The sequence below is a fragment of the Kogia breviceps genome, chromosome 14 (assembly GCF_026419965.1).
Source record: "Kogia breviceps isolate mKogBre1 chromosome 14, mKogBre1 haplotype 1, whole genome shotgun sequence".
Classification (NCBI taxonomy): domain Eukaryota; kingdom Metazoa; phylum Chordata; class Mammalia; order Artiodactyla; family Physeteridae; genus Kogia; species Kogia breviceps.
In genome coordinates, this window is record NC_081323.1 from 60,193,876 (window position 1) to 60,217,919 (window position 24,044).

Below are 24,044 nucleotides of genomic sequence, written 5' to 3' on the forward strand. Positions count from 1 at the left end.
GTGTTCGGCCCTAATAGGACAGCGTAGAGGCGCATTGCATTCTGGGGTCTGTAGTCCAGAGAGAACAGCTACCGCTAGTCCGAGGCATTATGGGAGTGGATTCTCCTCCTCCCGGAGTGCCCTGCGGCATGGGGGCTGGTCCCGGAAGTTCCGGGACGGGTTCCAGGTGCCAGCGAGTCCGGTAAGGTTCGCGTGGAAACTGGGGTCATGGCGGTGCCCGGCCCAGCGCTCTGCCTCTTCGACGTGGACGGAACCCTGACGGCCCCGCGACAGGTAAGCGGCGTCCGGCGGGCTGGCGGCAGCCGGTGCAGAGCCCCCTGCTGCTCCCAGACGCCTACCTCCCCTGAAGGGACCGAACTCTACTCTGGGTTCCTGGAGGAATGAGACGGAAGCTCCCACCAGCTCTTCAAGACCTCAGGGTGCTCGAAGAGATGGGACAGACCGAAAACTCTAAGAGAGCAAGAAACTTGTGTTGGGTTGGAAAACGCAGTTCTCGACTCTCACCTCCAGCCCCAGGTTTGAACCCCAGCTCTGCCCCTTTACCAGCTTGTGTGCCCTCCTCAGACCTATGACGTATGGTCTCTGCCTGTAGCCTGATGTGAGAGACATAGGTTTCCAGGTCAAACGGACCTGGTAGAGTCTCAGCGTTATCTCCTGACAACTGTGTGACCTTGAGCAAAGTCACTTAACCTCAGAGCCTCAGCATCTATGGCATTAAGTGGGGATATGACCTGTTGAATGTGGTGTTTGTGGGGGTCGAATGAAATCATATAAGTTCATGAAAGTATCTTGCATACGGTAGACTGGGTTCAATAATATTCAGTTAATATCAGCGACCGCCACTACTCCCTTCTCCAGCCCTGCAGTGGAGTCGGGTGATGGAGGAGACCTGGATTGCTGCAGGCTGCCTGCTGAGAGCCTCCTTGGACTCCTGGAAACTTCTCATTTCCAGATTTTGTTGCCGTAGGCACGGATATGTTTCAGTTAAGATTAACATTTGTGATCTTTGCTCACTCTGACCTCCCCCTTGCACAGATTAGTCACTGAACACCAGCCATTCGAACTTGAGACTTGGCCCAAGTAGCCTCGCTGTCTTCAAGTTCTAGCTCTACCCTGCTTAGTTTGGGCCAGGTGGAAGCAGTCGTATGTGTGCTCCAGAATTCACAACAAACGTCTGTGACCTCAGCTGTCCGTATCATTTTACCTTTCTGAGCCACAGGTGTTATGTATCTAGTGGTGATGCTCAATTGCAAGTTCTCCAGAGGCCCTTTTTGATTCTGAGAGTCAGTGATCCATGCACACTTGTAGGTTGTTAATTAGCCCATAGTGGTCTGGAGCCAATGTCAGCAGTTCATTGTTTGCAAAAGGCCAGATAGCAAATACGCTTGTGTTTGCCGACCATATGGTCTGTAGTAACTACTCGACTTTAATGCAAAAGCAACCATAGACCTTATGTAGACATAGCATAGCTGTGTTCCAGTAAAACTGCTCTCAATTTGGCACATTGGCTGTAATGGCCTCGGGTTTACATTCCACGCCTTTTTACACAGTATCGTTAGACTCTCTTAACCTTTCTCCCTCTTTCATCCCTGGTAGGATAGTTGTTATTTCCATTTTAAATAAGGAAACAGACTCAGTGAAACCATGACCTTGATTTCACAGAAGAGATCTGGTACAAGTCTCTGGGCCTCAGGGCATCGTTATTTGCTAAGTTTGCCATTTTCTGCTACCGCTCCAAGGTGGAGGCTGTTCTGTTACTAGGTGTGTCATTCAGGAACGTGCTTCTGATTCCCAGGAGGTACCAGGATATATAAGCACAAAGTATGAAATAGCAGCGAAACCAGTCAACCCGCCGTGTACTCCCTTAAAACATTTGAAACGTGATATTCTTTGGCGAATGTAAGTAAATTTTTACACTAAAAAAAAAAATCTAATTTTAAAGAGAATTTTTCGGGGCTTCCCGGGTGGCACAGAGGTTAAGAATCTGCCTGCCAGTGCAGGGGACACGGGTTTGAGCCCTGGTCCGGGAAGATCCCACATGCCCCGGAGTAACTAAGCCTGTGCGCCTAGAGCCCCACCGCAATGAGAAGCCCGCGCACCGCAACTAGACAAAGCCCGTGTGCAGCAACGAAGAAACAACACAGCCAAAAAAATAAGTAAAATAAATAAATTTTAAAAATAAAAAAATAGAATTGTTTCTATGTGCTGGGTGCTCAAGGTTAAAAAATAAAGCTATTTTTAAAATGAAAGCTATTTTAGCAACAGATCTGTTCTTTGTACAACCTTTCCCTTCCTCAATACTCGTGTTCTCAAACGTTGATAAGCACAAGACAATCCGAAAGCAATCAAATGGGTTATCTTTTCCTGCAGCTGCTGAAATACTATATGACCTAAACAGGTAAAATCTAATTAGAGTGGAGTCCAGAGCTTTGCACATTTCAGTGTTTTAGTAGAATTTTGCTGTTCTGAGTACTTTCCTAAGAAATGCCATTGCATCTAAAAGCAGTTGAGACTTAGAACCAGGATATAAACCTGGGTGAATTGTTTTCCAACTTCCTATCATGAAAAATTTCAAACGTACAGAATCGCTGGAAAAATACAGTACCCAAAACATCCATATTCCCACCACTTAAATTCAACAATGATTGATATTAACTTTCTCTTTTTTTAATCTTTTCTGTGCCACTTCCTAAGCTGTAGTCATAATGGTACTTCACCCCTAAATGTTCGTACTTGCAGCTCTTGAGGACAAGGACATCTGTCGTAACCAAAGTATCATCATCATACTTAAGGAAACTATCACCAATTCCCTAATTTTTTTTTATTTTTATTTTTTTTTTTTTTTTTTTTTGCGGTACACGGGCCCCTCACTGTTGTGGCCTCTCCCGTTGCGGAGCACAGGCTCCGGACGCGCAGGCTCAGCGGCCATGGCTCACGGGCCCAGCCTCTCCGCGGCATGTGGGATCCTCCCGGACCGGGGCACGAACCGGCATCCTCTGCATCGGCAGGCGGACTCTCAACCACTGTGCCACCAGGGAAGCCCTCCCTAATATTTTATACCCTGGTCCAGGGGTCAGCAAACTTTTTTCTGTAAAAAGCCAGATAGTAAATGGTTGAGGCTCGCAGGCCATATGGTCTCTGACACAGCTACTCACATCTATAGTTGTGGCCACAGAAACCTCGGAAATGAATGGATATATAGCTGTGTTCCAGTCACTCTACAAAAACAAGCAGCATGCTGGGTCTGGCCCACAGGCACTGTTTTCTAACTCTTCCTCTACTCCACTCAGTTTTCCTTAATTGTCCCAAAAAAGTCTTTTATAATTTTTATTTTTAATTTTTCAGGTGAACTTTTAACATTTTTTCACAGTAATTCCAAGCTTTTGGCTCTTTCTCTGTGCTTTATTTTGTCTGGGATGATTTAGAATTCCTTGAAATTATCAGCACAAGAGTTTTTTAGAAACATGACAATTTCGCTGTGTGGTTATTTTGCTCCAGATCTCTCCTGCGGTGCAGGGTAGTGCGGTGCGGGGTAGTTTAGATTCTCTATTGTGGTCACGAGCAGCTAGGTCTTATTTCCTGTCGAAAAGTATTTGCTGCCATCTGGAAGCGAAAAGGTGCCTCTCTGACCAATGCAAGTTGCAGAGCATGTCTGATAGCTGGACAGCAATACCATTTAGCTCATCGGTGTGCACAAGGGTCAAGAGAAAATAAATTGTACCCTTAGGCTTCTGTTTGAAGGTGGAAATATTACATTTGTGTTGCATTTTTAATATTTTGCAATCATGGGAATCTTCCCCACTTTTCCCATTCTGACATCGGCTCTGAGTAAAGCACTTGTGTGGACTCTGGGATGCATTTTCACAATCACTGACTCAGAGGCCACTAGATTTTGTCTATTAGGTCAAGATTCCACCTGAAGATGTAGAAAAGATTGCACTCTTGGGCTTCCCTGGTGGCGCAGTGGTTGAGAGTCCGCCTGCCTATGCAGGGGACATGGGTTCGTGCCCCGGTCTGGGTCTGGGAAGATCCCACGTGCCGCGGAGCAGCTGGGCCTGTGAGCCATGGCTGGTGAGCCTGTGCGTCCGGAGCCTGCGCTCCGCAACAGGAGAGGCCACAACAGTGAGAGGCCCGCGTACCGCAAAAAAAAAAAAAAAAAAAAAAAAAAAAAAGATTGCACTCTAATGTAAGCCCTTCTGTACAATTTTATTTTATTAATCATATGCATGTATTACTCAAACAATTTTTTTTAAGAAAAGGAGAAGATTGAATTCTGGATGTTTTTGTACTGAAGTTGTTAAGTGGGTTTTTTTTTTAATTTCTGGTAACTTTATGTAGATATTCCATGTAAGTGTACAATTAAGATTGCTAAAAGTAATGAAATAAGAGTTTAAAAACTTCATTGTGATTTGCTTGAACATAAGGATATGTTTTCATCTCAGTTTAAAATTTGTTTTGAATGGGCACACGGTTTGGAATTTAGCATAAAATTACACCACTGAGACCGCTTTTTTAAAAAAATATATTTATTTATTTTGGCCGCACTGGGTCTTAGTTGCCACATGTGGACTCTTAGTTGCAGCATGCAGGATCCAGTTCCCCAACCAGGGATTGAACATGGGTCCCTTGCATTGGGAGCGCAGAGTCTTACCCACTGGACCACCAGGGAAGTCCCAAGACCACTATTGATAGATAGAGGTTTTCTTTCAGGAGAGACTCAAAAATCTAGTAATCTTACTCTAAGGCTTTTTGTTTGTTTATATAATTATAATAAATCAACTGTCAACTTCCTCTTTAATCTCATTATGTTATTTTGTTTTAATCAGTCTAAATCCATAAATGGAGCACAGTGTAGCATTTGAAAGGACCGGGGTAGATCTACATGCATTATGGAAAAATCACCACAACTTAGTGCTGAGAAAGCAAGGCATTGCACAAGATGTGGAATGAGTCCACTTGTGTTTCAAAAAGCAGTACCTATTTATATATGTGCATATAGACAAGTGTATAAATGCACAGAAAAAAGGCTAGAGCAGTACATAACAGCTGTTAATATATTTCTTGTGTGTTTTAAACTAGGTAAAAATAAGGGTTGCATTACTCTTGGGATTTTAGTCTCCCCGATTACTTCGTGGCTCTTGACTGTTGTGTTTTCCTTTTTGAAATGCAGAAAATTACCAAAGACATGGATTGCTTTCTACAAAAACTGAGGCAGAAGATCAAAGTTGGAGTCGTAGGCGGGTCGGACTTTGAGAAAGTACAGGAGCAACTGGGAAACGATGGTAAACTCCACATTGCTGGCTACATTTTGGTAAAAGGTTAACTTCTCATGAGGATGTTGGGACCTGTTGCCATTTAGTATCACAGGAGCCCTGAGCCCTCATCCCCGTGTGGCAGGCTTCAGGCTTCCGGTTTCCTTGTTCGGGGAACCATTTTCTCTGCCTTTATTTTTCCTGTTTTTAGTCCTATAAATAAATTTCTGGAGTTGCTAATGGAACAGTTGGTACTTGGATACATGGACAGATTCACCTAGAAAGATGGGTGTCTGTTTCTCGGCCTGCAGTTCTTCCTGTTGGTCCCCATTAACTGCCCTTCTGGCCTCAGTTTGGGCCCCATCTCCTGACATCCTTCTCACCCAGGTGTTGAGGGGTCCTCCGGGTCTTCATGCCTCCCTCTGTTGCCCTATCGCAGTGTTCCCCAGAGTTCCCTAGTCGGGAGTCACCCAGGATCCTCCCCCACCTAGTGAACCAGAATCTCAAGCCCAGGACCCTAGGAAGGTGGAGATTCTTACGTGCCCCTTCACTGGAGATTCTGTAGGGCATGGGAATCATACTTTAGCAACTACCCTCAAAGAGAGACTAGTGCTGTGGGTGTAGCACTCTGATTATTGGAAACTGTCTGGTTATGTTTGTCTTGAAGACTAGTGGTATGGATTATTCATCTCCATGGCCCCGGGGCCTCCAGGGTGCCTGGCCTATAAGAAATAGCAGGTAGAGGGACAGATGGATTGAGCATTCTTTTTGGCACTGTTGACATTTGGGGCCAGTAGTTCTCTATGTCCTGCGCACTGTAGGATGTTTAGCAGCATCCCTGGCTTCTACTCACTTGATACCAATAGTGCTGCCACACCCAGTGTGACAACCAAAACTGTCTCCAGACACTGCCAAATGTCCCCTGGGGGCAGAATCACCCCCAGTTGAGAACCACTGTTCTAGATGTAATATCTTACAGTGCAAATCTGCGTGGGGTGTATTTATTGAACCAGTTACTGAAAGAGGGATCTGTGTAGTCCCTTTAAAACTCTCTGTTCTGGTTACACTTAATTTTCCTTGTAGGTGCTCTGTTTAGAAACGCTATAAACAACATAATGGGACACATTAAGACCCGGGGATCCTGTTATCTGGTCCTGATTGCCCTTTCTGCCTCTGGTCTCGTAATTAACCACAGGCTCAGAGAAGTTTTGTCAGTGTAGCACAGCGTCTTACATTGCAGAGAGTAAGAGTCGAAACTCCAGAATCAAAACAGTCACGAGCCAGAAGAAAGTGGAAGACCCACCTGTATCAGAATCACCTGAGAAGCTTGTTCAGATGCAGATGTGGGAGCCCCACCCAACACACAGTGCCTGGGAATCTGCATTTTGGCAAGCACCTAAAGGTTGAGACTCCATTAAGACTTATGTGGGTGGTCTTCAAATGTGAATGAATATAAGAATCGCCTGAAGAGCTTTAAAAAAGAAAATCTGATTCTTAACCTGGCCCTTGCAGATTCTGATTCAGAAACCTTGGGAGCAGAGCCTGGAATTCTGCAGATTTTCTACACTGCCCCGGTGATGCAGATTCACAGTGGGGTTTGGGAGCCATCATTGGCTCCCACCTTCCTTTACAAATAAGCAGGCAGAGGTGCGAGGTGCCCACCAAGTCTCCAATCTGCAGCCTAATTGTCATCTTTTAAATTGATAATGAAGAGCCTTTTAAAAAAAGTTTTTAAGGAGCTTTTTTTCCACCCTCCCAATCTGTTAAGATAAGCTAGCCTTTCACAGTCATTACTGGAGTTTAGCATTTTTATTGGTGATTAGTGTTAATCAAGAAATAGAAACACAGGATCCAATTCATTGCATTCTCAATTTTGTTTTGTTGGCAGTGGTTGAAAAATATGATTATGTGTTTCCAGAAAATGGCTTGGTAGCATACAAAGATGGGAAACTCGTGTGCAAACAGGTAGGTTTGCAAGTATCCAAACTACTCTGTACTACTAGTGAAATGTTTTCTGAAAAGGTATTTGATATTGAATGCCTCCAGGGAGTTATATTTGGGAGAAGAGTGGTAATGAATCTTCACCCTGTATTTTTTACATTTTGGATATTGAACCATGTGACTAGTACACATTCCAAATTGTTAACTAAATTTTTATAATTTTTTTCAAGGTTACTTAATCTAATATTTCTATTATGGTAGCAAAGACTATAGGGCAAGTTGCCTTGCTGCAAGCATTTCTAAGAGGTACCATGTAGCTCTTATTACCATTAAGATCGTTCTATTCAGATGTAAGAGGAAGCCAAAGTGGAACAAATACATTTTCTATCAGTGTCTGCAGATATTTTAATTGAATAAAAGGCAGCAGCAATAAACTCTTCTTTGGGGCTTCCAGGAAGCACTTGAGAGATAATGAATACAAAAATCTTGAGTAATGAAGCAGAAAATGGTTTTGAATGAGGCCCTTTCTGGTTTGCCTAATGTTTTCAACCAGAGAAAAAGGGAGAAAAGGAGAAAGGCAGTGGGGTGTGTCCCCACCACCGCTTGGTGACCCTCCAGCCACAGAGGCTGAAGACCTGGGTTTGCTGGAAAGCCATTTTGAAAAGGCCTCCCACTGTGTCAAGTAACTCCAGTATTTTCTTTATCTAGAATATTCAAGGTCACCTGGGTGAGGCCCTAATCCAGGATTTAATCAACTACTGTCTGAGCTACATCGCGAAAATTAAACTCCCAAAAAAGAGGTGGGTTTGCTTTTAGCAAAGAAGCACCGCTGGAATATGGCATGATGTCATCTGGTGGGTTGGAGCTAACTTAACTCCAAAGCCCGGTGCTTAGTAAGGGATCACTGGAAACCTTCTGTAAAGCCAGCGGTAGACTGATGATTACATAAATGATGGTGCGTCCACGTGACGGAAGTTGAAAACTATATGCTTTCAAAGGCTATCAGTTAAGGCATATGCCTGTGAAACAGCAGTGTGGGAAAAGCAGCATTGGCCCAGGCCCCAGCTCAGGAGTCTCAACTGGAGGCCCCCGGGCCAAATCCCATGCAAAGCCAAGTTCAGTTGGCCCCTGGCGTTCAGTAAAATCTGCATTAAGTGCTATCATTTAAAAGTCTGATTTCACACTTTAAAATACCTGGGTTTCCGGCTTCTGCAGCATCTGAAAACCCGGCAGCTCAGCTCGATGCTCCCTCCTAGGTGGCAGCAGCCTGGTGGGCAGCGCTAACCGTTCCCCACCCCCCAGTCTTTCACGGGCCACTTGTCTCATTTTTCTGGCCTCGGTAGGCATTTGATTCGGGAACCTACCTCTTGTTCTGAATACTGTTATCTCAATTCCCATTTTTAAATAATAACAACAGTAATGTGCACACATGCCCACAGTTAAAAGATTGGCAGAAGACGGACCATATGCTAACGGTGGTTGTTTCTTGGTAATGAGATTTCAGGTGGTTTCTTTGAAGTACTTTTCATCTTCTCGGTTTTCTGCACTTAATGTGTAACACCCTAATGATTAGAGGGTGAAACATTTCTTAAAGGGTGATTGAATTTCAAGACATGCTGGAGTTTCGAGAGTGCTCGAGACCTGTTTCCAGAATTGCCAAAACAGATGCCCCCGCTCGGCACCTCCTCTTGGAGGGCAGGGGCTTTCTTTTTCACATCTGTCCCAGGAAGGGGGATGGATGAGACAGGAGGGACCCGAAGTCCATCTTTCTGGCAGCTGGGAGACGGCCCGTGAGGGTTCCTTATCCTGTGCTGTTGACTTTTATGTATATTAGAAATTCTCCATTGTAGAAAGTGAATGTATAATGTACCCCAGGTCAGTTCAGTCTTTACTTTGGGCTGAGCATTGAGGGAGGATAAAATAAGATACACTCCTGTCCTCCAAAGAGGTTGTCATCTCGTGAGAGGGCCCAGCATGCCGAGCTGTGACTCCGAATTAGCCTGAGATACCCCGTGAGTTCAGGAGGCAGAGCTGAGTTCCTCCTTGATCGGTGTTTACCCACATTGCTTGTGGGGCTAACGCTATATGCCACGCACGCCGGGCAAGTGTAGTAAGACGTCATATCGTCCAGGTCTTCAGGGGGGAAGTGAATGCTGGATCAGCCGCCTTAGTCCTGGTTTTTAGAACAGAAGCCTTTCTACAGTGCATCAACCTCCCTCCCTGCCTTGGGCATGACCTCTTTTTCTGACAGTTTAGGACCCACAGGCCTAGGATCCCCCCTGGGAATGATCACCAGGGCCCCATACCCCAGTGTAGATGTAGAAGGTGTAGGGGACAGGCTGGTCTGTACCGAGTCCAGGACAACCGGGACAGGGTGTTTGAAAAAGTGTCTTCGGTGCACATACGTTGTTGTATCATTTGCCTCTTTTTCTGCAAGTTGAACACAGCAGGGGACGGATCTGGTGATGGAGATACCGCTATTTTTACTTTCCTTGCTTCCCAGTTTTTTAGATAAATTGGTACTCTTCATTTCAGGAGCCCCTTCAGGGGGGGCTCAGAGCAAGTGCCATTAGCCCCTTTCTGAGCTCAGAGCAGAGCGGTGCCCGGGGTCCCTGGTAAGTGGTGGCATTGGCATGGAATCTGGTCCCAGCCCCATGCCTGGCATGTGTCCTCGAAGTATTATTACTGAGGCTTACCTGGGAATCCCCAGCAGCTTTTTCTGTGTCGCTTTTCTTAGTAAAAATCAGCATTTCACTAGGTCACTTGCACAGGTGTCTGGGACATATATTTTCAAATTCCTCAGGGAACTTGAAGAGCTAGTAATCATTTTCATAGCTCTTTGTTAACTATAACATTCTCTGCTCAAGAGCAGCACCGTCTAGCAGAAATGTAATATGAGCCACATGTGCCGTTTTTTCCGCTTTCCGTGGCCATTTAAAAAAAAAAAAAAAAAAAAAAACGGAAAGGAATAGGTGAAATTAATTTTAATATGTTTTATTTAACCGACTATATCCAAACTATAATCATTTCAAATATAGTCAGTATAAAGCATTGTTGGGCTTCCCTGGTGGCGCAGTGGTTGAGAATCCACCTGCCGATGCAGGGGACACGGGTTCATGCCCCGGTCCGGGAAGATCCCACATGCTGCGGAGCGGCTGGGCCCGTGAGCCATGGCCGCTGAGCCTGCGCGTCCGGAGCCTGTGCTCCGCAACGGGAGAGGCCACAACAGTGAGAGGCCCGCTTAGCACACACACACACACAAAAAAAAAGCATTGTCAATGATGGTTACACTCCTTTTTCATATGAAATCTGTGAACTCTCATCTCAGGTCAGATCAGCCACAGTTTTCAGGGCTCTCTAGCCACCTGAGGCTCATGGCCACCACACGGCCCAGCACAGCACTGCCAAAGGCTGATCACACCCGCCTCTGCCTTCGGAATTGCCCCACTTTTTTTTTTTTTTTGACCACACCTCGGCATGTGGGATCTTAATGCCCCGACCAGGGATCGAACCCATGCCCCCTGCAGTAGAAGTGCGGAGTCTTTGCCACTGGATCGCCAGGGACGTCCCTGGAATTGGCCCGCTTTTTAGCCTGTCTATCCATCTGTTGTGTTGCTCAAATAAATTATGTATCTCTGGGACCTCCGTCCCCTTTTCCTCCCCAGGGGTACTTTCATCGAATTCCGAAATGGGATGTTGAATGTGTCCCCCGTCGGAAGAAGCTGCAGCCAAGAAGAACGCATTGAGTTCTACGAACTGGATCAAGTGAGTTTTTATGAAATAGCTGGGGTGTATGGATGTGTGGTGTGCATCTCTGTGGCCAAGAAAGTGTGCTTCTAATGTAGTGGACTATCGGTATCTTTTTGTTTTCCTCAGAAAGAAAGTATAAGACAGAAATTCGTGGAGGATCTGCGGAAAGAGTTTGCAGGGAAAGGCCTCACGTTTTCCATAGGTATCATGCATTCAAGCGGGCTTCACGCTCTGGGGGCCGTTTGCCGGGAGGTGGTTGTGGGCCGGTGTACTCTTGAACTTGGACAGTGACGAGTTTGCAGCTGGGCCGTCTGTGGCAGGAAACTGCCCTCCTGCCTGATCGGCACTAGCCGAGACTCAGGTTAGGAGATGCCTTCCAGGCTGCTGGGTTTGGTTCTAAATCCTCGCCCAGCAGGATTCTTCCTCCCTGCACTTCTCCTAGTCAAAAATAAGAGCAACTTGCTTAATGAAGAGTGAGAACTTATCCCCACACCTTTAGGCAGAAGACAGCTAGCTCATGGGTGACTCTGTAGGAGAGAGGTGGGACAGGGCCTTTTAGATCAAGTAGACTGAATGTGTTCTGGAATCCTGTAATGTTCGAATGGCAAGGAACCTTCGAAGCCACTTGGGCTGGTTTTACGAATCAAGAAGCCGAGGCCCAGAAAGGGGAAGGCAATTGTCTAGGTTCATGAAATTTCTGTTCATAGTGACAGGCCAGCATGTGGCCGTTTCCGGTGTCTGATGCAGAGCTCTTTCTGCAGCGCTGATGTCTCTGCCTCGCTTTTTGGTGGAATATGCCTGTCAAACGCTTTAAACAGACCGATTTCTGCTGTCAGTGCTGACAAGCATACTTAAAGCCCTCTCCTTTCACCAGCTCAAATAAGTGTACGCTTGCCAGAAAACTGGAATTGCAGATGGCCTCTGTGTAAAAGATGAATGGGTGGCTTGTTAAGTATCCTTGAACTGTGAGATGAACATCTTCCCTGACACAGCTCTGAAAGGGTTTTTGTTGCCCAAGAAAGCTGCCTGGCAATCCCCGTCCGTGGGATTTTCATTTTCCTGCACGACGAGCTGGATGCATCCTGCTCCCAGGCGTCTCTGCCGCGCGCACAGCGCAGCTCCAGGGGAGCGCGGCTGAAGAAAGCTGTTTGCAGCTCTTTCACCAGCCTGCTTTGGGCTTCGTTTAAGCCCGCTCTGCAGACCACTCGGGTGCAAAGCCATTGTGGGTCTCACTCTGAGTCAGCACTCTGTGTCTCTTTTTTAGACTTTAGATTTTTAGGTTTTAGGTGAAATCATGTTGGAGAAAAAAAATCATGCAAGAATTAATTTCTAGAACCTACCCGTAAAGTATTGCAATTAGCAAACTGAGGTAATAAAAATCAACCTTGGCACTCCAGTTGCTGACAAGATCAAAGGACACATTTTCTTTCATGACATATCATTAGTCTCCTTTTCACCTTTAGCTTGTGTGTCTCCCTCCCCGCTCGGCAGGAGGCCAGATCAGCTTTGATGTCTTCCCTGACGGATGGGACAAGAGGTATTGCCTGGGACATGTGGAAAAGGACGGCTATAAGACCATTTATTTCTTTGGTGACAAAACCATGCCAGTAAGTAAGGAAGTGTTTTTGCAGTTTCATTGTTCAATTTGGGTTTGAAGAGGGGGGGAAGCGGACAGATGGGCTTTTCTCCCCCCGGCCACACTTCACCTGGCAGCCCAGCTCAAACTGAGTAATGGCTTCTGTCCTATGAGAGGGGGGTGATGGAGCCCCCTTTCTCTGCGCTCAGACACCTGACACCTCTGAAGGCAAGGATGGAGCCTTTCAGTTTGGCTTTGAGTTAAGCGTCACCCACCTCGAGCGCCTTCCTGAACGAGACCCAGTGCTGTCATCAGATCCTCTTTGTGTTTCAAAGCCCTTGCCGTTTTTATTTCATGTTTCCGCCGTGGTTTTTGCCCAGGGGCATTCATTTAGGTTGGGCACTAGGAGTCCTAAATGGTAGGAGGACCAAGAGTCTCCTGAGTCTGGAATTCAGGAGAGATGAGAGGTGAGGGGTCAGGCCTGGGCATCACACACTGAGGGGCAGGAGGCTGTTCTGGGGGTGCTGTCGGAAATCCCAAGTCCGGGGCCGAATCTAAACTGGGGACTGATGGGAATTCCCTGGCGGTCGAGTGGTTAGGACTCGGCGCTTTCACTGCCAAGGGCAAAGGTTCAGCCCCTGGTTGGGGAACTAAGATACCTCAAGCTTGTCAGCATGGCCAAAAAAAAATTAAATTGGGGACTGAGAGCAGAGCCAGGTGTTGAGAGGCCAGCAGGAGGAATTTCCCCAGAGCCGCCAAGGTAGCAGGCGAGGCTCTCCTTAGGACAGGTGGGTCCCCAAGGGGCTGGATGGAGGAGCTTTGCCGCCATCGAGGCCCAGAGGAGGCTCAGCCCCCGCTGGTCACTTGCCCAGCCCAGGGCCTCCTCCCTTTACCTTCCTCTCGCACCCCCGTGCCTCTCTGCTTCCCTCTCACGGGCCACCCAGTGGTGGTAGCTACCTTGCCATCAGGCTCCTGTCTCAGGCTTTGTGGCTGTACTGCAGCAGCGGAAAGGCTGCATGGATGGAGTTTTTAATCCCTCCAACCCCTCGTCCACCCAAAATGCGTGCTGTTTTGCTAAGGTCTCTCCTGTGTGGACCCGCCGTTTTCAGTAAGATCTCCATGTGCTGGTCTTCCAGCGTGAAAGGGACTTCTGGATAGTATAGTCTCATGTCCTGCTTTCCAAATTATAAAACTGGGGGAATACCCTGGCCGTCCAGTGGTCAGGACTCCACACTTCCACTGCAGGGGCCCACGGCTTCAGTCCCTGGTCGGGGAGCTAGGATCCCACAAGCTGCCCTCGCCGGTCCCCGCTCTCCCCCCCCTCCACCGACCCCCCGCTCCCGCCCATCCTCCCAGCTTTGTGCTGATTCCTGCAGTCTGAGAAGACAGCTCTTCAGACGGGTTGAGGCAGATTTTTCTGTGATGGTGACGTTCTTGCTGTATGTAAGCCTCAGCTGGGACTTTGCAGGATGGAATGCTGTTCTTGAGATAATCAGAAAACAACATCTTTGGGGAATTCTTCATTTGGGAATTAGAGAGTTTTCTTTTTAACCACTGCATAACCACACGTCAGTTATGTTTTTTTAATCTTACCGACTTTTTTTTTTTTAACATCTTTATTTGAGTATAACTGTTTTACAATAGTGTGTTAGTTTCTCCTTTACAACAAAGTGAATCAGTTATACATATGTTTCTGTATTTACCTACTTTTAAAAAATGGATACTATCGAAGGGAGGTTCCCCCCCATGCTTAATTAATAGGCATTCATTGTAGAAAATTAGAAAAAGCATGAAGAAGAAAGGAAAAGTCACTTGTAAATCACAGCTGACATGCCTCTCCGCCTCTTTGCAATGTATATGACCCCTAATGTGGGACACGGTGTGTTCACTGGTTTCTGCTTTTGTTCTCTTAACATATTTTGTTCCCCCCACGTCAGGGAATGTTGTTTGAAAATAAGCTTGTAATGGCCGTATGACACGCTAGCATTTAGGCACAGGCTATTTACCCATTTCCCTAGCAGAGGCCCTTTGGGTTTGTGGCTCTTTGTTGCCCTCACGAGCACTGTAGTAAACACTCTTGCATCATTCTTTGCCCTCCTCTCTGATCTTTTTTATCAGTGGTTTCCTGGAGATGGGAGTTAGCAGTCCAGCCATCTAAATCTTTTAAAACAGCCTGAGGCACTGAGCAGTCCAAATACTAGCTTTAAGTTTCTTCTCGTATTCAGTGATAGATATTTGGAAAGCTGTTTTCTTTCTTTGCGCCAAGGCAAAATGCTTTTGCCGGCTCCCAGGGCTAAGCGCTGTCAGTAAAAAGCCCTTTCTTTCCCTGCCAAGCTCAGCAGGCTTAGACGCCTGCCCGGCAGCTCGGCCGCAGTCTGATGTTGCACCGAGCCTCCCGTGTCTCCCCCGGCCCCCGCCCCAAGCACCTCCAGAAAGCAGAGGGAAGAGGCTGGCCCTGGCTCTTCTAAATCCTCGTTAGTCCTGGAGACTCCCTTATCCGCCCTGGCAGCCACAACAGGCAGCGTCCATCGACGCCCAGCTCCGAGTTCAGCTTACAGGCCCTGGGCCCGGCCTTTGGTGGGAGTGGCGGGGGGCTCGGTTTGCTGCAGGGAGGGAGATGGCCAGCGCCTGGGAAGATGCACCCAAGCTGCTCTGCCTGGCTCTCCAGGGGGCTGTGCCTGCCAGCTCAGCCTCAGCCTTGCTGAATTCCCAGGATGCCTCTGCTTGTTTAATGCTTCTTGTAAAAAACATCTTGACTTGAAGTCGGGGCGATATGAAAACCCATTAGAACACTTCGTGAGCATTACCCACTGATGGGTGTGACTCCGCAGTTCCACTTTGGTTAATTCGGCTCTCAGTTCACTCCTACGTGTGTAGAAAGGGCTACAGAGAGGGGCAGGCCAGAAACAACCCTGCCCTTCGCAGGAGGAGATGGAGAAATAAACGGGGGTCCAGCCACACAGCGGAATGCCAGGTAGCATAAGCACAGCTGGTGTGGAGCAGTGCTGGTAAGAGGCTCCATTTTTGTGTAAAGACAGAGATCATCTCTCTTCGTGTCTGCTTGTAAGTGCACACGGGGGGTCTGAAAGGGTACCCCCAAATTAGAGTTACCGTGGGGGTGGGACGAGGATGAGAGAGACTTACCACTGTGACAAGACCCTGTTTTTAAATTTTTGAGCTGCGTGAAGGTGCTGTCTATTGAAAAATAAAACTTAAAAATGTCAAATTGGGGCTTCCCTGGTGGTGTAGTGGTCGAGAGTCCGCCTGCCAATGCAGGGGACGCGGGTTCGTGCCCTGGTCCGGGAAGATCCCAGATGCCGCAGAGCGGCTGGGCGCGTGAGCCATGGCCGCTGAGCCTGCACGTCTGGAGCCTGTGCTCCGCAACGGGAGAGGCCACAACAGTGAGAGGCCCGCGTACCGCCAAAACAAAAATGTCAAATTGAAAAGAGAAAGGGAACGAAGCTTTTCAAGTGCTTCCTCAGCGTCACCCCTGAGCAGGACACTTCCATACCATCTCCCGCAGTCCCCACCGCAGCCGGGAGAGGCGGGGAACGCAGGGCGGGGGGGGCCACAGAGGGCCAGCTGCTCGCTGAGTGCAGTCTGGAAGCCCCTGCCCTTTTTATTCTCCCCTCTCACTTCCAAAACACTAAGACTGCTCATCCTTTACGGTCAGCATGAGGTGGTAGGCTTGGAAACCGAGAGCACCCAAGTCTGCCCCACAAAAGCCTGGTGCGGTGACCACACGCCAGTCTGTCTAAGCCTCAGTGCCCCGGGCCATCCAGGGGGTTGTGGGTCCACTTCCGAAGGACCGAACAAAGTGAGAGGTCTTAAAGGGAAGGCAGTTGGGGATGTGCCTCTTTCCCAGCGGCAGGCCTGGCCTGCATCCAGAGACTCCTGCTTTTAAGAAAGTTGTGATAAGGCTCACCTAGTACTGAGGTGGTTCTGTGAGATTGGGGGCCTGCGGGATGGGCGACAGGTTGCCCTTGTGAGTGGTACCCAGTGACCCTTGAGATTGTTAGGCCTTTGGCCGGGGCCTGGGCTTCCTCGGCGTGCCTGGCATCTCCTGGCATCTCCAGGGCTCCCAAGGCTCCTTAGGGCTAACAAGTGCAGAATGTGTCCTTGGGACCGACCTGCCTGACTGCTTGTTTGTTTCTGTGGCAGAATCTGAGACCCAGGTCTTGTGTGGCTGGTGGCAGGCTTAGGTTAGCGTGGTGAGGGTGTCGCTCATTCCTGGAGGGACCCAGGACAAATCGCCCCTCCCTGTGGTCTGAACCTCCTGGAGGAGGTTGGACCAGATCAGAGGTTCTCAACCCTGCTGAGGAGAACCCCGGGCCCCCTGTGGGAGGACAGGAAGCCAGATGCTGTGCAGGGAAACCACGGGTCCCATATGTCCACTGGGGGCCTGTCTTCCTTCCGACCCCAGAATTGATGGCCTGGTTGGTCCGGAGAACAGGACGGTGGAGCAGCCCCACCCCAAGGCAGGAGCATCCGTTACCCCAACTCTCCTGCTCAGGGAGACCCAGGCTTCGGGCCCCCAGGGCTCACTGGTGTCCACAGCATCAGCATCTCCCCAGTGTGCTCCCATTCCAGGGCCCCTCATGCATCTCTGAACCCCGTTTTACGGATGAGGGGAGCTGTGCCAGAGCCATCACCAGACTAAGGGGCAAGTCACCCAGGGGCGTCAGCCCCACCCCTAGCCTGGTCATCACTAGATTCTGAGCCGATGGTCCTCAGCCCTGGAGGCACATTGGAGTCACCTGATCGCTTTCAACACCTCATGACCCTGGGGCCAGGCTGTTTTTGACCATAGCTGTGTACTTCTTTCTAGGAAACAAATCAGCACAGTTCTCTAAGGGCATTCATTTTCAAACGGGAAAGTTTGAGGTTGTTTTCATCCGCAGCTAATTCTGACATACCGGGAGAGCAGCACACACCGCAGGCAGTCGGGTTAGCGTGTCCTCGGGTCTTCATCCCCCTGCGTAAGCCCTGGGCACCCGGCCCTCCTGTGGCCAGAGACACCCAGGCACGGGAGCTCTTAGTGTATCCTGGGCCTTTGGCCCCCATGTCTTGTTCTTTCCGAGTTTTACTGATGTATTCTTAAAGCTCCTGCAGTGACTGTCACTTGCAGCCAAGGGAGAACCCCTGCTCTGGGATCGTTGAAGGCTGAGCCTTTGTCTTGGTGGCCTTTGTACCCATAATGGATAGAAATTGGCTCAGTGCTTACTGAACTACCCAAGGTAAACGTCCATGTGCAGCTAGAGAGCTTGTCTGTGCTGTGGGCAGGTATCCACACAGCAGAGACCCCCTGGAAGTCGTGTCAGGTCATGTGGAGCAGGGCACGCAGCCAGCCGGCCGGGGACACTGATGGTAGATAATTGGCCTTCTCGGCGACCCTCCTCCCATCGGCCCAGACCTTGGCCTTGTAGGGATTAAACATTAATGGGCAGCCTGTGGTGATCCAGGGCCTCTACTTTGGGCCTGCCAGGTACACCTTAACGGAAACATGATCACTTATTCATCCCTTCACCCCGCCCCTCCATCCGTCTTCTCCCAGGAAACAGGAGCTTTGTTTTGGAGCTTTCGGGTGGCTGAGCCTGCCTAGCAGGAATCCAGTAACCTTTGGTGCACATGCAAATCCAGTTTTGAAGTTTCCTGTTCACTGTAGCCTTATTTTTCTAGTGGGTGGCACTCCCTAGCTTGGTGTTTCGGTTCTGCTTCTCCCGACCTCACTCCGGGTCTGGCTTGCAAGGTCTGTGCAGCCCCAGGAGGGAGCCTGCCTGCTCTGAGGCCAGTTGCCCTGCGGGAGACCTAGGCAGTGCGGGCAGTGCAGCTTTGCTGCCCTCTGAGAGCAGCAGGCCCCACCGGGCTGCAGGAGGTTTCTCCTTCCCGGGCAATCGGAATCTCTGGACCTGGCTTTGGTACGAGTCAGTGGCTTACAAGGCAGCAGGGCTCAGCCTCCTTCCACGGACAGGCCCCACTGTCGCCACCAGCAGGCCCTCTGTCAGGTGAGGCATCTGTTGGGCACCCGAGACACCCTCTCCAGGGTGGGGCAGGCGTGGCATTTGTGAGCCTTGCTGCTCCAGAGGTCCTGCTCCCCAGAGAGCGGCTTCTGTCTGCCTTGCACCCTGGCTAGGGGCTGGAGCCTCCTGACTCTCCTTTGTTTCCGCTTGAGTCCTCATCCCCCATCCATTCTCCAGAAGGTTCCTCTTGTGAAGTGAACCTGATGGTGTGAAGCCTGGCTCCTGGCTTTCTGGAGGCTTCACATAAAATCCCAAGTCCTCGTCTTGACCTGCGAGGCCTCACGGCCCAGCCCCTCCCCGGCAGGCTCTAGCCCAGCTGGCAACCTTTCCCGAATGGGCGGTCACAGGACTTGTCCCTTCTCTTCCTTCAGGGCTCTGCTCAAAGGCCTCTCCCCTGTCACCGTGGTCCCCTCCCCTTATTCTTTGCAGATGCCGGCAAAGCATCCATAGAGCTGTTTATGTCCATCTTTAAATGTAAGCTTGGAAGGCAGCCCTTAGGTGGACTTCATTTGTTTGCCACTGTATCTCCAGCTTCTGAGACCATACCTGGAGGGTAGTGAGCTCTGCACAAGGTTTGTTGGGTTAATCCGTGAAAACTAAGCCCTCCCTCCAGGGTCGGTGAGTGACACTGGAGTGAAAGTGTCCCCAGGTGGGTGCTGAGTTTTTCTGAATAGAGCAGGAGTTCTTTCTTCCTTGGTTAGGTTCTCTGTGCTGGTTTCCCCACACCAGGCCGTTCCTAAGAGAAATCTCCTTTTGTCGTAAGAATTGTCTTCACGTGTACTTGTTCAGGAGATGCTGGCCATGAACTGGGGGCCAGCTGAATGACCAGAGCCCCTTCACAGGACATAAATTCATGAGGCCCGCGCAAGGCTTGGCAGCCTTCTGGGAAAGAACGTTCCCCAGTGTGGCTCCAAGGTCATGGCCTCCCAACATGGCTCCACCCAGCGCGTGGGCCCTCGTGAGGTCTGTGAACTTTACCTCCTCCTAGGGAAGCTGTCTGCTTAGGGTTGGGTGGTTCTTACAAAGATGAGAGCAGCCGTAATTTCAGGTGTCAGTTGTTTAAAGGATGTCATTTTCGTACAGAATCGTTTTCTCCATACTGGCTTCATGCTCTGTGTTTTATGAAAAAAATCCATTTTCTCTGCAGTGATTTTCATCACATTATAAACTAATCGATTTTTTTTTTCAAGATTTTGCGTTAGATTGCTTATCCAATGTTATGAGGAAAATATAGGAAATTCCATGAGAAGGGAAGCAGGGGCTTTCCTGCAGGGCTGTGGGTTGTGGAAGCGGCATTCCGCTGAGATGGGTGGGACTGGGGACGGGGGTGCAGCACAGAGTAGGCGACCCACAGTCACAGGACCCCCCGCACCCAGCATGCCTGGGCCCTCCCAGACCCAGGCCTCAACTCCTAGGGGCTCACCAGGGGGAAGGAAGCGTGAAAACGCTAGGGAGCGGAGGTAGCTGCGCACTGGTGCTGCCCCAGGATTGCTCGTCCACCAATGGCCTCGGTGCTTTGGACGAAGTTCCGCCACGATCCCCATTTCACAGATGGGGAGCTGCCCACATGCCCCCCCCCCCACCAGTGCTAGACCAGGATCTGAGCCCAGGCCACCAGGCTCAGACTCCAGCCACGTGGGCCTATTTAAACTTCAGTGAATCAGACTCGGTCCCTCTGTCACAGGCCTCACGTGTGGCCTCCGTCGGCTCAGAGATGGACCGCGTCCATCGTCACATAAAGTCTCGAGGGCAGTGCTGCTCTGGACTGTCTGCCCTCTTACGGTCCCCCATGACCTGTTAGGAAAGTTTGGATGCGGTTGAAACAAATTGATGGCGGTGAGAATTCTGCTTTCTTGATAGAAAAATAAGCCTTAGACAGATCTTCACGGGAACATCGTGATTTCTTTCACAGGCATAATTGCATGTTCCAAAGCTAAACTGCAGTTCACGGGAAGGTGAAAAACCCTTTCTCGGTACGACAGTACCCTTGTTCGTCTCCTGGGGGCTAAGAAAAGGTACCTGAAGAGATGCTCCCCGCCCGGTAAAATCGCAGGGTCCTCATTTTTGGTCCTATTCCTCTGGTGGCCCCAGGCCCCTGGGTGGCAGCAGCCTTGGCCCAGGAGCCAGGTGGCACCTGCATCTGCGCTGTGTCTTCACAGGGTGGGAACGACCACGAGATCTTCGCAGACCCGAGGACGGTGGGCTACACCGTGACGGCACCCGAGGACACGCGCAGGATCTGTGAGGGGCTCTTCTGCTGTTGACCATCCCTCTCCCCGTGGAAGGGGGGTCCCGCCACGCCCACCCCCAGCCCACTGTACAGTTGTTGCTCAGGTCCTCACTCAGCAGGGAAATGGCCCTCCACCTCCAGTGCTAGAAGCAGCCAGAAGGGAAAAGAAAAGGCTTGTCTAGAATGGTTCAAAGGACTGCCTCCAACAGACGGTTTCGTCTCCACCCCAAGTCCCAGGACCCCCAGCCCTGATCTGATACGTGCGATCACAGTACACCTGGTGTTTTTTTGTTTTTAAACTTCCCCATCATTCTAGAATGATACAGGAAGAATGAGTGTGCCTGGACCCTCCCTCTTTCCTCATGGGTCTCGAGGAAAATGTAACATATTCACATTGGGACCCTCTGCATCAGTACCAGGAGGGGGGCTTTGGTGATGAGAAAGAAAGGACAGGATGTTTACAGTGATCTGACCCTGGGACAGATGGTTAAAAACACTTCCAGAAATGTAGCTACCCTGTGAGAATACTGGCCAAGTGACCACTGACCCCAGGGACTTTGCACCTAGCTGGCCCAGGAAGCAGGGGTAGCTCTGTATCCACTACACTTTGAGGAGCCCACTGGTTTCCTAGCCATTGGGACAGAGGCAGTGGAGCCAGCAACCCCGCCAAGAACTGGCACACGGCCCTCCCGGCACTCAGCTCTGAGCCCAGGCCCAGAGACTAACTGGGACGGTCGCACTTCACCCAAAGAACCTCCTGCTGTCCCCAGGGCCTGTGTGCCCTAGTTCCTCGGGGATCAGGGGAGAGCCTGAACTAACAGATCAGGAGCTGTACTGTTTCTCTGCTTATCTTTGAATAACGACCCCTGCCGTGGTCAGGCCTGCAACCCTCACTCCTCCCTCCTGCCTTTTGCAAGTTCCTTGTATAACTGGAAGGCAGCTTGGAGCAGAATATGGAAGAGAGCTCTCCAAGAAAACGGTTGCTGTGTTGCTTTTGAGCATCTCCCTCCACAGACCAGTGCCGGGGCCGGCGTCAGTCCAGCAGAGGCAGACCTGAATCTGAAGTGAAGTGATTGCAGAGGTGCTCTGAGCAGCCCACCTCTCGGCCCCCACCAGGTACCTTCATCACAGAGGAACCTGGTTCCCCCCAACCCTCCCCCAGCCCAGCTTGTCTCAGCTCAGGATCAGCGCCAGGCTGCGAGGTCAGCCCCCTCACCTGCCCAGGGCCACACACTGGGGTGACGGTTCTCACTGGTTTCCAGGACTCTGCCGTCCTGTGGCATCCTTCCTGGCTGAATTTTACACGATACTGTAATGATCTTTCAAAATGAAGAGTAGCAAATTAAAGTGATTTTGTTTCCTATTTTTCATTCTGATTACTGTTTTCTCCTCGAGTTAAGTCAGTTGGTATCTTCTCAGATTCTGGGGGAAGAGCTCAGCCCTCTTGGACCTGAGGGGCCAGTCGTTGCGACGCTGACGTTTCCACGATGTTGGGGGTTGCACTTTCCGACTGGCAGAGACCCTTCCTCCAGGCTTTTCTGCCCACTGGGTAAGGATCCAGTATTCCCTAGAAGTTTCCTTAACTTAAATATCAAAACGAGACAACTGAGTCTTACTCAGACTTGTCCCAACCTTCACGAGGTGGAGGGTGTGCTGTTTCTTCGCCCTGCACAGGTACCCCGAGGCCGTCAGCCTGGGCCCCCTCCCTTGCACTGTCACAATTCCCTCAGCCTGCCTCCCCATCTCCAACGACTTCAGACTGCGCCATCCTTCCCCTGCTGCTGTCGTCTTATCCTGGTCCAAGCTCACCGGCCATGTATCCCACCTCTTCTCTCTTTAGGCATTCCCCAGCACCCACCCCCCTCCTCGAGGGCCTCCCCAGCCGGGCTCCGTGGTGGGGACATCAGGTAACAGTAGGTAAGTAACCTGCAGGCAGCAGCGGCTGATGCCTTACACGTGCTCGCAGAGCAGCAGCTTCTGTCGTTGGCAGGTAAGAGCCAGCTGCCAGGATTCAGATCCTAGTTCAGCTGCTGCTGACTGGCTGTGTGATGGAGGACGAGTTCACCCCAGCCTCAGTTTGCTCATCTGTCGAATGGGATTATAGTCCCTACCACACATGTAACTTAATCGCGTTAACTTCAGTGAAGCACTTAGAACAGTGTGAGCTATCGCTAACTTAATCATCCCCAGAAACCCTATAAGATGGGACTGTCAACTCTGCTTGACAAAAGAGGATGGCATTCCCTCAGCCCTCTGCGGTTCCAGGACGGTAGACATCACAAGAAATGTAAACACGGTAGCTAAATGCTGAGCAAGAGGGAAGCAGAGGTTGCCCCAGGTCAGCGCAGGGCTGTTAAGAAAGCCTCCTCCTCCCCTTCCCCACCACCTGCCCTGCAGAAGCTGACCAGGTATGTAGGCCCGGGCTCTAGGGCTTAGGAAGCCTCAAGGGAAAAGACTACTAGTAGCTACTGGCCTCAGGGAAGGCCCATATAAAGCTCAGGGAGGAGCCTGAACTTGATCCCGAGGGAGGGGCCGAGGGAGGCCCGTCTGTGTGAGGAGGGTAGGTCTGTCTAGCTCCCTGGCGGGGAGTGACTTGGAGGACCAGCAAGAAACAAGTTTGGCAGACATTTAGGTGAGGCGAAGGTGGCCTAGGTGGCCCTGAATCACTTCCTCTCTGAGGGCTGCTTCCGTCTCCTGCCCAGACAGGGCCAACTCGGCCAGGCCTCCAGGCGCTCCCTTCCACATCTGCCCACCCCCAGACACCCTCACCCTGGCTTCCACCAACCCCCCCCCTCCCTCGAGCCGCATGGCACCACATCTGTTTGGGGTTCAATGCCTACTCTGGCCTTTCCCAAATCAGGTTCGATGGGCTGGTTATAATTTTTCCTAATGCACTCTGAAAATCTGTATATATTTTTACAATAAAGATATTCACCTCTGCACACCCAAAGCCATTGTCTACCTCCCGAGGGAAGTGCTGGCCAAGGAAGACCTTCGCAGCCTCCGTGCCCCCCGCATCTCCCTGCTGCACTCCTGAAACCAAGAAGCTGGGCTGCCTCCCCTCCCACTTCCCTCCACTGGACCGCCCTTGGTCAGACTCTGCTCTGGCTCACACAGGACTAATTTAAATGCGTCAACAGGGCGTTTATCCACGGCTGACCACGTAAGTGGCATTTTCTGTTGTCACGAAGCCACATCCCACTGCTAAGCTTGCCTACGCACGCACGAGGATGACGATTAAGAAAGAAGGGCCGATCCCATTTTCTTATTCATCC

General features: G+C 50.1%; 1 protein-coding gene across 2 annotated transcripts; it reads left to right on the forward strand.

Annotated features, from left to right (window-relative positions):
- Positions 1-120: 120 nt before the first annotated feature.
- Positions 121-22,266, forward strand: PMM2 (phosphomannomutase 2). Of its 2 annotated transcripts, XR_010836432.1 has the most exons (10): positions 121-273; positions 5,171-5,282; positions 7,141-7,217; positions 7,902-7,993; positions 10,859-10,958; positions 11,070-11,145; positions 12,435-12,550; positions 20,699-20,780; positions 21,687-21,885; positions 22,189-22,266. XR_010836432.1 is itself a non-coding variant. In XM_067012628.1 (9 exons), the coding sequence occupies exons 1-9, from the start codon at positions 208-210 to the stop codon at positions 21,824-21,826; spliced, it is 861 nt and encodes a 286-aa protein (XP_066868729.1). In that variant the 5' UTR covers positions 122-207; the 3' UTR covers positions 21,827-21,916. The 2 variants fall into 2 exon arrangements, 1 of the variants encoding a protein (XP_066868729.1); XM_067012628.1 differs by lacking the exon at positions 22,189-22,266 and having other exon boundaries at positions 122-273; positions 21,687-21,916.
- The last annotated feature ends 1,778 nt before the right edge of the window (positions 22,267-24,044 follow it).